The sequence below is a fragment of the Clupea harengus genome, chromosome 23 (assembly GCF_900700415.2).
Source record: "Clupea harengus chromosome 23, Ch_v2.0.2, whole genome shotgun sequence".
Classification (NCBI taxonomy): domain Eukaryota; kingdom Metazoa; phylum Chordata; class Actinopteri; order Clupeiformes; family Clupeidae; genus Clupea; species Clupea harengus.
In genome coordinates this window covers 2,720,579-2,735,610 of record NC_045174.1, presented here as the reverse complement: position 1 = coordinate 2,735,610, position 15,032 = coordinate 2,720,579, and the positions used below count along the sequence as shown (strand labels likewise).

Sequence of the window (15,032 nt, the reverse complement as noted above, 5' to 3'; positions counted from 1 at the left end):
ACACTACAATAAAATATGAACATCATGTTTAAAAGTACTTTTATTGTCAACACCGTTATTCTTCTCCCGAGAAATAACTTCACATAGGCTAGAAACAATGCACCACTCACTGTGGAGGGCAATGTTGACTCACATGCACCCAACATCAGAACAAAAACAAGCGAACGAAAAAAAAAAACATGAAAAACTCCGCACAATGAGAAATCAGACAGTGGTGGAAAGATGTTTTTTTTTACTAAACGGGAAATATAGTCTACTTTCTCAACAGAGTAGACAAAAACTTTGTTAAAAACATAATTTCAACAGTGTGCCATTATGGACAATTCAGAAAATCTCACCAATAAGGCTACACATGAAATGCATTTACCACAATATTCCCCTTGCTCATGGTCTTGGAGCAACTCAAATTACTCTGTAAGTTCTTTTAGTTAAACTAGTCAGACTTTAGTGGCTTAAGAGCCTTGCATGTGCTGTAGGCTACACACACACACACACAAAAAACACACAAATAATTTGTTATTATACATTTTATGTACAGAAGTGGGTTGCTTCGATAACAGTTTTACCATGGCTATGGGAAAAGGGACTCAGGCCCCAATGGAGGATATGCAAAAAGAAAGTGTCATTTGAATGGCTCAGTGTGCAAGGAATGAAGTAGGATAGGACACCATGTGTACCTCTACTGACTCATCACTCCTTACCTCAATTTCACAAACACTTCATTTCTATGATTTTGTGCTTTGAAGGACTTGGAGAAAATACATGACTGTCGTTAAAAAAATGTTTTGATAGTTTTGGGAATAAGGATATTGTGGTCTAAATATTGTAACATGTCAAATGTCAACAGCTCCAAAACGTCATAGGCTCTCCACAGGCCGCCAGACTGTGTATATATATCACAGATATAGCCACATACACACCCCCAAATAAACACTGGTGAATACACGTCTTTGTAAACACACACATACATAAGTTGGATTCATTCTGAGGACCAGAAAACTATCTTCATACTCACTAGCCAGATCGTAACAGTCATTGGTTGTTGGGGGCAGGAGGTTAAAAACAAGGTTAAGGGGCGCAAAGGACATGCTAAGCTTTGTTCTGTTGAACAACATAATCTTCTTTACTACCAAATAGACAACAGGATTCGCATCCAGAATGTTATTTCATACAAACAGAAAATGTTGTTAATGAGATTTTAATTTTTGTATTCACATTGGCCAAAGTAAAAAATGATAGATTAATGGCTATCATTACAAAACTGACATTACTATCACTATCATTAGTTAATTTCACACTACACTTTTCCTATCACTATACACAGAGAAGACTGCATGTAAGACTGGATTTGCGCAAGGCCTCCATATGATGAGATTCCACTGAAATGCATCGCCAAACGTCAAATTAATTCAGACCCTCCCTAATGTCCCTCGTGCGTGGTCAAAACAGTTTCCAAAGCTAGAACTCTGGCGTTTTAAAGTCTGTTGAGATATGTTCTGTTCAACAGATGTGCTTTTGTTACCATTCAAGATCCATCTTCCGTCCTTGTTCATAAACAACCAGCATTTAAGGAAGACCGACAGAAGAGCTGGTGTGCGTTCCAATGGACGAAAACCATTCACGTAAACATTAACATTGAAGTGATATGACAGATTCAGACTTTGATATGGCAGGGTTAGTTAGGCTGGGGAGTCGGTGGACACTGGAGGGGGTGACTGGAGGCAGAGCAGAGCAGAGCAGAGAACATCAGGAGAGGGGATGATGGGTTGCATTGTTGAATAGTCCTGAGATGCTGTGGACTATGGTAAGACATGGACATGTGGTGACGACGGCGTGGAATCTCACACGCTTCTCCTCTTCCTCCTCCTCCTCCTCCTCCCAAGGTAATTGTCCAAAAGCGGCAGGCCAGTGCTCAGGCCACACTATCTCTCTCTCTCTCTTTTTTTTCTCTCTTTCTCTCTCTCTCTCTCTCTCTCTCTCTCTCTTTCTCTCGCTCCCACACACACACACACATAATTTTACTTTGGAGAGATATCATTTTCCTGTGTGTGTGTGTGCGTCTGTGTTTGTGTTGACCGTATGACTTTCACTTTCAAGCGTGGAGAAGACACAGAGTGACGTGACGTGACGGGACCCCGGCAGGCCTACGCTTGGAAGTCGTTCCCAAAGTGTCGCCTCTGGTCCTCAGTCATGGACAGGTAGGTGGCCCTCATGGTCGGGGAGTACTGCAAAGACACGGGAGACAAACGGAATCAAGACTTTCCCACAGTGGAAGTGCTGAGGAAAGGTATGGAAACAAAGTGACGAAACAACATTCCCAATGTTTAATTAACCCCTGCTATTTTCAAACTCTTATTTAGGGGTTCATACAGGTTATTTATGCATTATCAATGAGGATGTCAGTGCAAACCATTATTCAGCATCTTCCAAAAGACACAAACATCAGGGATTGTGACACATCAGTCGGAGACAGTGGAGAGGGGTAGTAATGTGTCCACATATAGCAAGCAGGTCTTACAGTCAGGTCAAAGCACCATCTTGATAGGACTTGGGTTAAAGAAGCTTGGGGTAATGGTGTAACAACAATTTAAAAACTCAGAACTCCCATTCTTCTCAGAAGGGTCTCCTCAGACAAAAAAGGGGAAACAGACTGGGATTCTAGAATATTCTATAGCACAAAATGAGGTAGAACCTCATGGAGTCAGTAGTCTATAGAATGGCACATCCGGACGTGCACAGCATGCACAGACAGAGTTGTCTGGGGTCAGACGTCACAGGGTGTCAGTCATGAAGTGACACCAGTCCATAAAGGGGAAACTGGGAGGATCATTAAAGGGTAATGGGAGGGGTTACTATCCTGTTCTTAACAAAAAATGAGGAAATGGGACACATTATAACACACAGTAATCCCATACAGGACTGGATTGAAGCCATGCCTTGGGTGAGCTGGGTAGGAATTATAAAGGAAGACAGGAGTAGGGTAGAGTAGTAGAAGAACACACAAAATGGAGAGCATGTGAGACAACAGAACAGACACAAGTAGAAGGAAAGCGACAACTTACTCGGTTTCTAAATTGCTGTGAGTTTATCTCCAAAAATTGTATTACATTTTTTTCAAGAGGAAGGAAGAAGGAAAAGAAAACATACAAACATAGAAACAAACAAACAAACAAACAAAAACATAAGGCTATTAGCTGAAAACAAAAAAGCCACTTTTGCATGGGGGATTAAACAGTAGGCCCAGATAGACAGAGGCAGACAGAATCATTTAAAAGGTACTGTATAAACACAAAGGACCAGAAGGACCAGAAAAGAGGAGACATAATATCCTCTACAAAAAACACCAAAGAGATTTCAAAGGCACTCTTACAAAAGTAAAAAATCAAAACAAACCCCCCCCACACTAGTGTAGTAATATATGTGTTCTTCAAAACAAAGTATTCACTTCATAGAATATGAAAATATATTAATTTATGAGCCACCCATGCATTTACATGAAGGGGAATTTAAGCTGATTTATAAGATCAATAAATTACATGACAAGTTGCTTCCTGTTCAATTAGAGTTTCCCCTTGCAACTGTTGCCATGCTCTTCCTCTTAATCCTCCAGTTCTGTGAAGCACCTGTGACAAATGCTGGCTGTTAACATTATTAACCATATTAATAAAGAAAAACAAACTGAGTTGAAATGGTCTCGATTGAATAATGGCCCCCTGCTGCTGTTCATTCCATTTGGACTGATCTGTTTCCTGCATCTCTATCTCTCAAGAGGTAATGCCCTTGGAAGAAAGGCAGCAGTCATTTTTTGGGAGCTAGTTTAAATGCAGGCAGTGGCGTCTCTCTCTTTCTCTCTTTAATACTTCTGGGGACCGGCATGCGGGGAAGGCAGCTGGGAAGCTGGTCCTGAGGAGAGAGAGTATGAGTGGCCTGGTGCACAGGGGACAGACCCAGAGGAGCACATCACACCGAGATCTCATCAGGATAGGAGAGAGATAGAAGAAAAGACTCAACGACAGGGAACTGAAAAAGAGAGGTGACTTCTAATGACAGATATATAAAGAATGAATTCAATCGCAACTGTGTTAGTAACTTCCTCCCAAGGTGACAGAGGAAGGCTAACTCATTTGGAGTTTTTATGGCCACAACAAAGCTTAGAAGCCCCATGCGTGAAGAATGCCTGGTGACGTTCAATTCAAACTATCAACTCCCCTCGCGATTCGGTATACTCATGTTTAAGTAGTGCAATTTCTCAGTATGTGCTGAGGCTTTCCAAGATGGAGCTTGTTGACGTGGCGCTCGGAATGTAAAGATTAGGATTTACGAGGCGTAGAAACGGGTGCTTCTGAAAACAGAGTCAGACTAAATCTCTAACTGACTGCTGTATGTGCTAGCATCGCTCGCCTGCCAAGAACCAATCTCCTCCAATCAAAACTCTAATCCTTTACAAGAAAGAGACTGAGAGAGAGGAATGGGACAATAAAGAAATGTTTGTGTGTGTGTCAGTGTGTTTGTATGTGTGTCTTTGTGGGTTTGTGTGTGTGTATGTGTCTTTGTGGGGTTGTGTGTTTGTGTGTGTGTGTGTGTGTGTATGTGTCTTTGTGAAGTTATGTGTGCGTGTGTGTGTGTCTTTGTGGGGTTGTGTGTGGGTTTGTGTCTTTGTGGGGTTGTGTGTGTGTGTGTGTGTGTGTGTGTGTGTGTGTGTCTTTGTGGGTTCATATTTGTCCTCGTAAGGAGGACATGTTCTCTGGGACCCAACGTACCGAAGGGGGAGGAGAGCCTCGGCCAATCAGAGGAACGTTCTCATAACGAGGGTTAGCACCGCCAAATAGCACCGTCTGGTTCCTGAGAGCAGAAAGAAAGATAGAGGCAGACAAGAAAGAAAGATAAACACAGAAACATAAGAGTTGGAGAAGAGATGAGAGGAAAAATAGGGAGAGAGACAGATAGAAAGAAAGATATGGAATAAATCCACGAACAGAATATATGATTCATTAGCTCAAGTGTGTCACTAGTTAGCCTGTATTGGACACAGTGGTATGGAAGAGCAGGCTGAGTGGTGGTGGTCTGCACTCACATGTATTCAGAGACTGGGGCGTTGCTGACGGTCTGGGTGGGAGGGTGGAGGCTAGTCTGGCTACCCATGCTGCTGCTGTAGCTGCAGAAGCTCTGCATGTTGCCATGGGTACCAGGGGTGTGGCTCGTCATGCGGCGTGCCGACGGATTGAACGGATCCTCCTCATCAATGTCATCGTAATCACGTTCCCTGTGTAGGGGGGAGGGGGGGTGTTACTGAGACCATCATGGTTCTGTGAAGGTGGTCTAGTGTGAGGAACTAGGAAGGTGATTATGATCGTGAGAGCTTGTACACTTAAAGTGAGGACCTAAAGCTAAAATACCCCTTCAGAGTTGTGTCAAATTCAACTCACATGTGTGCGTATATTTACAACAATTAATTATACATACAAATTCAGATTTGGGTTCTACAAGTTCTCAAATCGTATTCTACAAGTTCTCACATCAAGTCTACAAGCCCTCGCATTTTTGCAACATATTTCCCTTCATAAGGAATATTCATGATGGTGCACAATGGGCTAGTTTTGAGTTCCAGATCCAGTTTAGAGTCGTGTATGTGTACATTTTATTTGATCATTCACATGATGTGGGATATGCAGGGGGATTTATATACGATGTTCATGGTGTGTGTATGTGTGTGCGTGTGTGTGTGTGTGTGTGTGTGTGTATTTGCATGGGCAGATATAGAAGGTCACAGAGAATAAGTACTGTATGTATCACTGTGCATCTAGTGTGTCTGTATGAGTTTGTGTCTGTGACTGTGTGTGAATGTGTGTATTTGTGTGCTTGTATGTGTGTGTGTTTGTGCCTGTGACTGTGTGAATGTGTGTATTTGTGTGCTTGTATGTGTGTGTGTTTGTGTCTGTGAGTGAATGTGTGTATTTGTGTGCTTGTATGTGTGTGTGTTTGTATCTGACCTGTTGGCGATCTGTCTCCAGGCTCGTGGTATGGCACACAGCATGACAGTGAAGGCACAGGAGGCCAGCAGGGAAAAGAGGCACAGATACAGCAGCCCCTCCACACCGTCATAACACACCCCCATCAGGGCATCCAGGTAGTCCTGTCACACACACACACACACACACACACACACACACACACACACACACACACACACACACACAGAGAGAGATGTTCAGAAAGGCTCGTTAATAACCCTGACTATTGAAACACAGACACAAACACAGAACAACATATTCCACCGTTACCTTGTTCAGTCCCCTGCAGTCTAGCAGGGCAGTGAGCTGGTGAAGACTGGCCTCTGAGGAATTCAACAAATTCTGAATGCTCGTCAGGTCCCTCTGGAGCCACACACGCACACGCACACGCACACGCACACGCACACGCACACGCACACGCACACGCACACACACACACACACACGCGCACACACACGCACACACACACACACGCACACACACACAGACAAACACAAACACAAACAAGGTAAGCATTTGAAATAGCGATCAGTCACTTAAACTGTTTCATCAGGTGTGTTATTGGTGTACGACTAGTTTCACATCATTAAAGTCACTCAGGTAGGTTAACCCCTTAATGCCCACTGTGCATTATACAGACAAACAGACAGACAGACAACCAGAACTGTTCAATTCCCTCCATCAAAGAGAAGGAACGCAGGCATGACCTTATGAGAGCTCACCTCAGCTGTGGGGAAGAGAGGCACAGCAAACTGCAGCAGGCCCTGGATCTGAATCTGCATTGTGGTCAGAGACCTCTGGAAGACCGTCAGGGACTGGAACAGAGGACAAATGTCACCTTAGAGGACCCATTGACAAGACATAACGCCTCCTGATCGCATAGAAAACTGTTCTGAGACCTGTTCTTCTGCTGTCGCATTTGAATATAACTTTATATTAAGCCAGATTTGTATTTGTTGAATCAGAAAGTCGCACCTTTAGCCTTAGTTTTAGTTCAAGCACTTTCAGCCTCAGGTTTAGTTCCTGTCTAGACCAACAGGGGGCACTAATCACCAAATTATAACAGCGAGACGGAAACACTTAACGACAGGAAGTGAAACTGACACTAACTGTTACTAATTTACCACCTTATCACAGAAAATGACAAGAATATTCCTTTAACACGCCTGTAGAATACAATTCTGGGCCGACCTGAGGGAAATTGTGTCCCTATAGTGTTTGCTGTAACGTACCCACTCATTTCTAGACATAAATTAAATCAAAAAAGTATGTCACAGAAGTGACTTTAAAGCACTGCTGCTTGTTTATAAATCCCTAAATGGAGCTGTTGCAAAATACCTCTCAGATATGTTCTAGATTTAACATCTGCTCTCCGACCACTTGAGAGAATTATGTTGGTAATACCTACTACTGAACCGAAACATGGTGAAGCAGCTTTTTGCCGCTATGCTGCTCAGCTCTGGAATCGACTTCCTGATCATATCAAAGGTGCACCAACTGTGTCATATCTAGACTTTAAACTCCAACTGTTCTCAGAAACTTTCCGTGAACTTATGGAAAGTACACTACTATATTATTTATTTATATTTGATCCCCTATGTTCTTTTAGCTGATCTAATGCACTCTTCCCTTAGTGCTTCCCTTATTTTACTGTGCTCCTTTAACTCTTTTAATGTACTTTAAAATGGATTTAGTCAGCAGCACCATTTCTGCATGCTACGTGTCTGGCTGGGTTCTTCCTTGGTATGTGTCTGACTTGGAGTTGTATGCGAATTGAACAGACACAGGCATAAAGGAATGCCTTAAAACTAACAGGGTGACCCTGAAAAGTCTAAAATGCCCAAGGGAAGGAGATGGTATTTATAGTGACAAACATTTGAAGGACCTGCAATAATGTTCTGTGCTTGGACTTTTGACTATGGTCTTTTCGTCACCAGCCAACGGACTGGAATTGTAGTCTTAACTCCTGTCACTTTCTCTCTATGTCTGGCTTTTGTTGGACACACCGGGTGCCAAACCCCGATGCACATTGCCCTGTGGGCTTTCCACACCCGTGTGACATGACAGAAGATGACTAAGTCTACACCAAACGCTCGGACTCTGGAACAAAGCAAAACCAAACTGAACAACACGCTCGCTCAGGCCCTGTGCTATACTTATCTGGTCCAGTGGGCGTCAAAGATCAGATAATCATCACCGTAAACGCTGAGGTATACTTGGTGTACTTATCCATACATGTATAACACTAGCCTATACGTCGGACAAATCTGTAACACAGACATTTATAACATTGACCTATAGGCTACATCCAACACAATTATAACACTAACCTATAGGCTACATCCGACACAATTATAACACTAACATAGAGGCTACATCTGACACAATTATAACACTAACCTATAGGCTACATCCGACACAATTATAACACTAACCTACAGGCTACTTTATAGTAGTATAGTATAACTTATACATCCAACACAATTAAAACACTAACCTATACATCGGACTCCAACATTGTGTCCAGTGTATGTTTCCGTTATTCGTTTAAGTAATAAGTAAGTAGATGAATGGGTACTTATTTATTTAGTTCGTTACTCATGTATTCACTACTGTACAGACAGAAAAGCAATATTGATCACACTACTGAACAGAGCCCTGAACAGTGACGTTGAAATGATTCAGTCACCACAAGCCGCCTAAGCTATCTCACATCCACGACTATTCAAACCAAGCCCTCAAGCTCCCTCCTGAAATTGGTGACATTTTGGGAGGAGAAAACCACCTTCCAGATAATGATCTGCGCAATCTCCACATTAGGCATTCTGAAGCGAGCGACAGACAGACACAGCCAGTTATCCGTGACCGGCACACAGGATAGATCCCGTCTGATTGAACCACTTTTTCTTTTTTTTTCTCCCCACCCCTTTCTTGCTGTCTCCTGTTATCTGGATGGTGCGCCTGCACACAAATAAACGACCAAAGAGAGCTCAGGCCATTGTTCTGGCTATGTGATGCACGGCGCCGGACAGGGGACAGAGAGAGAAGGGAGAGACAGATCAGAAGACTTCTGAAGAAAACAGAGAAAGTGCAGAAGAAGAGAAAGGAAGAGTAGACACAGATGGGATAGACAGAATATAGGATGGGGTGAATAGAAGTGGTACTGAATAACCACCGGACAGCGACACTCACTGTGCAGTCGTGTTTGTTTAATATGCCTTTTGGGCAGGAATGGGCGGAGGGTGGCAGAAAAGGGTGCCTTGTGTTGGGGAAATACTAAATGTAAAATCAAAAATGAGAACCTAAACAAAAAGAAGACTGGATAGGACAGAAGATATGAAATGTGTTTCGCAAGCAGATATATATTCTCTATGAACCCAAAGCTCTCTCCATAGCCTGTGCTCTCCTCTAGGCCCTGAGTCACGACCTTGAACACCTCATTAGCTTGGACCTGAAAACCCAAAGGCGCTAATTACATGGCTATGAAGTTAGTGGAGTTAGGTGCTGTGGCAATTAGTTGGGCATCAATGAAGGGTAACTTGGCAGAGGAAACGCATGATCTAAAAGCAGCAACGAATGTGATGCTAAGCCAACTTCAGTGTGCCAAAGTGGGTTGGTGAGTGTGTGTGTGTGCGTGCGTGCGTGCGTGCATGCGTGTGTGTGTGTGTGTGTGTGTGTGTGTGTGTAGATATGTGTAGGTGTGTACGTGAGAGAGACACAGAGAGGCTTTTGAGTGTACTGTAGTAGTTAAGGTGCCAGCGAGCATGAATGTATGTTTGTAGTCAGTAGTCAAAATGTGTGTGCGTGTGTTTGTGTGTGAATGAAAGAGAGAGATGGAGAGGGGTGTGTGTGTGTGTCCGTGCATATGTAGGGGAAGGGGGGGGGGGGGGGGGGGGGGGGGGGGGGGGGGTAGGTGACTATGAGCATAACCTCTTGTTATCGTCTCAGGCCTCCTCCTCCTCCTCCTCCTCCTCTCTCTCTCACTATTATCCTGAGGGCATGTCTACCAGTGCACAGTAATGGAATCTGAGCGCAAGGGCCAGATATGGGGCGCAGAGGGCCTTTATTTCTGTCTTTCCCACTTTCTCCTGTCTGACCTAAAAAGAGAGGGGAAGAGCGCAATCTCTCTGGAGCTGGGAGAGGAAGACAGGGGTGGAGGGAGAGAATGAGGGAGAGAGGAAGAGAGGGGTGGAGGGAGAGAACGAGGGAGAGAGGCGAGCACGGCTTTGGTTTCCAAAAAAAGAAAAAAAAGTGAAAAAAAACAACAGGCGGGTTGCAAAGTGGAAGAGGCCAAGATAAAATTAGAGTGTGTGCTTGTGTGCTTGTGTGTGTGTGTGTGTGTGTGTGTGTGTGTGTGTGTGTGTGTGTGTGGAGCTGGAGCTAGAGGAAGTCCTAGAGAGGGAGGACAGGGCTGAGGTGCGATGAGTGTCACGGAAGTGTGAACTAATAAGACTCACCTGCTGAAAAGGGTTGGGGAGAGTCTGACTACAATACAGGTAGTAATGCACAATATCTGTAACAGAGAGAGAGAGACAGAGAGAGAAAGAGAGAGAGAGAGAGAGACGGAGAGAGAGGGAGGGAGAGAGAGAAACAAAATCAGAGAACAGTAAGTAAGTCAACAGAAAGGAAAAGTGATTAACATTAACTATTATAACCACTACCAGAGTGTCTAAACAAAATACATTTACATTTTGTCTGTATAAATATATATAAGTGCTATACTGCTTCTAATTAGTATTGATTCTATTCGACTGGCCAGTCAGAGAACTCACCCGATCTGATGAAGTCCTTAGTCCGGTTCATTATGAACTTGTCTGGTGATACACAGAAGTCACTTGTACCCTGAAAAGATAGAGTCATCAATACATATACAGCATAAAGGGTACCTCTCCCACACACACACACACACACAAACACACACACACACACACACACACACACACACACACACACACACACAAACACGCATATTTGAATTAGTGTTAATCCAAATCAGTTACACACATACTACGGTGTTCACAGACTTATATGTGCATCTCTCAAAACATGCTGTGTCTATACGGGCCCCTTGGTAGGCCAATGTACAGAGGGCAGGGAGGTTGGCCAAGACCTTAACACATGCACACACACAATCACAATCACTACCGTTAATGCTCTGGGGACACGTTCACACACGCACACTGATGGACACACACGCACACTGATGTGCATACACGCACACTTATAGACACACACGGACACTGATAGACACACACACACACACACACTGATGCATGACAAGGAATACATGCATATGAATATGAACAATAGGATACACATTAAGACAGCCCTTTCTGCCACACACACAAACACACAGACACACACACACACACACACACACACACAGCTGACCACTTCCCTAATGGGTTGAGCTGCTTGGATCACCTCCTTCCACAGCTGACCACTGAGCTCTGTGCTGGCCATAATTGGCTGGTGGACAGCTGCTGATGTGCATGCATGAGCAATTACCCAGCCAGTCAGAGTGCAGCCTGAGCCAGAGTTCCACTCCGCTCCCAGGGACCCGCACTCACCGTTAACATGCTCTTACCCACCGCTTCACATTCTCCCTCCCACACACACACACATACACACACCACACACACAGATATACACACACACACACACACACACACACACACACACACACACACACACACACAGATATATATACACACACACACACCACACACACAGATATACACACACACAGATATACACATACCACACACACACATACATAAACACACACAAAATAGATATTTACTTTCTTTCTCTCTCTCTTTCTCACACAAACACACACACATACAGGTATTTGCTCTCTCTCACATAAACACTTTGAAAAAAAAAAGAAGCACATTCTTCTTTGCACAAAAATAAACTACCGAAGCATCCAAACAGCCATCATCCAGAACCATAACCATTTAGGTCGACCCTTTATAAACACACCATGACACTCAGTGTCCTCTTCACAGGGCTATAAAAACTGCTGTGGATACTAGACCATAAGAATCTGGGAGAGAGAGAGAGAGAGAGAGAGAGAGAGAGAGAGAGAGATGGACATGGAAGTGGAAGTGGAACGACAGAGTTCGGAAGTGTGGAGAGAGCATAGTGACCACAGGCTAACTTATCCCCATTCACAGCCAACCTGACCGCACTATGACTTGGGCGCAAAGCGGACACCCGTTGCGCCAGACCGACATCACAGAACAACATTCCCGTCCACTGGAGCGAGCCAGCGATGCTCAAGTTTCCAAACCACCCACCGGAAGTTTCTAAAGCGCTCCCTGGCTCACTGGCTGTGAGAGCAGAGTGGGCTGATTCGATTTTCCCAGCAAATTTGCGAGGTGGACGAAACGCCCTGGATTTCAGATGTGCTCAAACTGCCTTGACCTGGTTCCTCCTCTGCATGGAAATGGCTGCTTAATTGGATGTGTGCATTTTTTTTTTCCTCTGCCGTGACGGCACTGTGAAGTTCTGTCATGCTTACGGTCACGAGAGTCTAAACAGTGAAAGCCTGCATGTGGCATGGGAGAGTGTGTAATATAGAGGACGCCCCATGGTTAAGACACAAAGGAGTGGTCAGTGTGTTACAGAAAGGTGAAAGGGTTAGGGTTAATAAATGGGGGCTAATTATTAGCACCTTATAAAGAATTTATGACTGTTTTGAATTCACAATCCTAGTAAATCCCCTGGGAAGTTCAGTCAAAGTGTCTAGCAGGGCTGGTTTCCAGAGCAACAATAAAGCTTTATGTGAGACCGTTCACAAATCCCTGGGAGACGGGTCTCGAGACTAAAGATTTGGTGGAGTGCAAAACCAAATGAACCTCTTGAATTAGCAGTCAGGAACCTTACTTCACGTTCACTCTGAGAGTTACTTACTTACTTTCTTTTTCCATTCCCTGTATGTTCTACATAGTAATAGAAAGTGAATCTTTTTTTTTTTTTTTGCAAACCTGACGCGAATTGTTGTAAAGAAATGGAGCAATTGAACACAATACAAATATAGCTTCCATTTTTACAACAGGTACACACATCTATAAAGATGCACATAAACTTTCGAATCTTAGTGGACTCTGTCAATAAAGGTTCATGGGGGGCATCATAGCGGACTCTCCATCGTCTGCTTTGAGAGAACAACTTGAGACTGAGAGGCACTCTTTAAAGCAGACAGGCCAGCAAGCATTTCAGTCCTCTTAGTATTCACATGCCTTCTTCTTGGCTCAAACGCAATGAGAACTAAACCTCGCTAGCGGGGGCTGTGATGACATGTTCCGCTATTGTTGAGCGAGATCAAAGTCAAAGAAGGCATATTGCCACCACACGTTTGGGACTTCATCCAGGAAGACTTTCTTTTTGTTATCTTTTTTTCTCTCTTCTTTCTTTTTCTGTCCCCTTCATGGTTGCCTCTGTGTGTGTGTGTGTGTGTGTGTGCGCATGTGTGTGTCTCTGTGTGTGTGTGTGTGTGTGTGTGTCTGGTGCATGTATGTGTCTCAGCAGCACAGCTGTGCAGAGGAAATCCTGCAGGATAATCTGGGGATCAAACTTTATTTGGGGCTTCGGTACATCAATGCCATACTCCACAACTTATCATCAGGGGGCCATAATACTGACAAGCAGACAGACAGAAACACACACACACACACACACACACACACACACACACACACACACACACACACACACACACACACACACACACACACACACACTCATTCAAAAACTCTCATGAAAAATGTTCCCGAAAACAAACATGTAAAAACTAAAATTGTATACACACACACACACACACACACACACACACACACACACAATTTGTCAGCACAAGCAGCACTAATACCTTGAGGCGGTTTGCCAGAAACAGCTTTGGGGCTGCATAAATCACAACACACTCCATTACTCTAGCAGGTTCTTTATTCTATCTCTTATTTGCTCTCTGGATATAACCACTCCTATTCACGTCACTCAGGTGTCTCTTGCCTTTCTTAACATCCCAAGATGCACCTGAAATTCAGACACTCACACTTTACGTATGTGGGGGGCATTCTGTGGTGATTTAGTCATTGTTTTATCGGAAGCTTGTAGGCGTCTTTGAATCAAGGTACTTTTCTGAGCTACTGCGTACTTAGTGTTAGTATAAATACTGATAGGTGTTCTGTTCGTGTAAATGCAGCTGTCAGAAAGAGCGGTTGTTTGATTGATTGATTGACAGACAGACAGACAGACAGACAGGCAGACAGACAGACAGGTAGACAGACAGACAGACAGACAGACAGGCAGAAAGGCAGACAGACAGACAGACAGGCAGGCGGACAGACGGTCAGACAGACATACAGATCCTTACCACAGCAGCAGCGATTTCGGCTCCCAGCGAGGCCCAGCTCAGGATCAGTGTAAGCACCCCAAAGACCATCATCCTGCAGAGGGAGACACCAAGAACTCAGAACTCAGACAAAAGACCGTGCTGGAGGTCACCCCTCCCGCGGCCATTAGGACTACTGTGCACTTGTCAATAAAGACAATCATTCTGCAGAGGGAAGACAGGGGACAAAGACCTCAGACCCGATAGGACACTGAAGACCACCCCTTATCATAACTGCTGTGCACTCAACCATGAAAACACCATCCTCCCCGAGGGGACAGAGAGGACAAAAGACCTCAGACACCAAGAGGACGCTGAAGTGAACTACAAACGACGAAATACAGACAAAATTTCACTATCCATTTATGTAGATGCACATACATCACACTGAGCATGAACACACGAGTGCAAGAGGCATTGCTCCAGCCTCCATAAGCACACTCAAGAGAGCGCACGTGGACACTTCACTGACTGCATTTCCTCGTACACACGAGTGTGTAACATGGATGGGACTGGGCTGGGCTGGTGTTCTTGAGAGCCCACTGAACAGCTCAGTCAAGCCTGCTCTGAAGAACTGACCCAGCCCGTGTTCACCCAGTGTGAAAGAGCACAGGCCCGCAGCC

The 15,032-nt window shown here is 44.3% G+C and overlaps 1 protein-coding gene across 2 annotated transcripts in view; it reads right to left on the bottom strand.

Moving 5' to 3' along the window:
- Positions 1-22: 22 nt before the first annotated feature.
- ttyh2 (tweety family member 2) overlaps positions 23-15,032 on the bottom strand; it is a 74,537-nt gene continuing 59,527 nt past the window's right edge. Inside the window, exons 6-15 of one of the 2 annotated variants that reach the window (XM_031561531.2) lie at positions 14,392-14,464; positions 10,784-10,853; positions 10,469-10,524; positions 6,734-6,826; positions 6,282-6,374; positions 5,991-6,133; positions 5,075-5,263; positions 4,761-4,842; positions 3,063-3,089; positions 23-2,225 (exon numbers count right to left, since the gene is read on the bottom strand). In XM_031561531.2, the coding sequence (XP_031417391.1) occupies positions 2,145-2,225; positions 3,063-3,089; positions 4,761-4,842; positions 5,075-5,263; positions 5,991-6,133; positions 6,282-6,374; positions 6,734-6,826; positions 10,469-10,524; positions 10,784-10,853; positions 14,392-14,464 (907 nt within the window). In that variant the 3' untranslated portion in view covers positions 23-2,144. The remainder of the gene's footprint in view (positions 2,226-3,062; positions 3,090-4,760; positions 4,843-5,074; positions 5,264-5,990; positions 6,134-6,281; positions 6,375-6,733; positions 6,827-10,468; positions 10,525-10,783; positions 10,854-14,391; positions 14,465-15,032) is intronic. The other variant, XM_012820021.3, reaches the window with a different exon arrangement.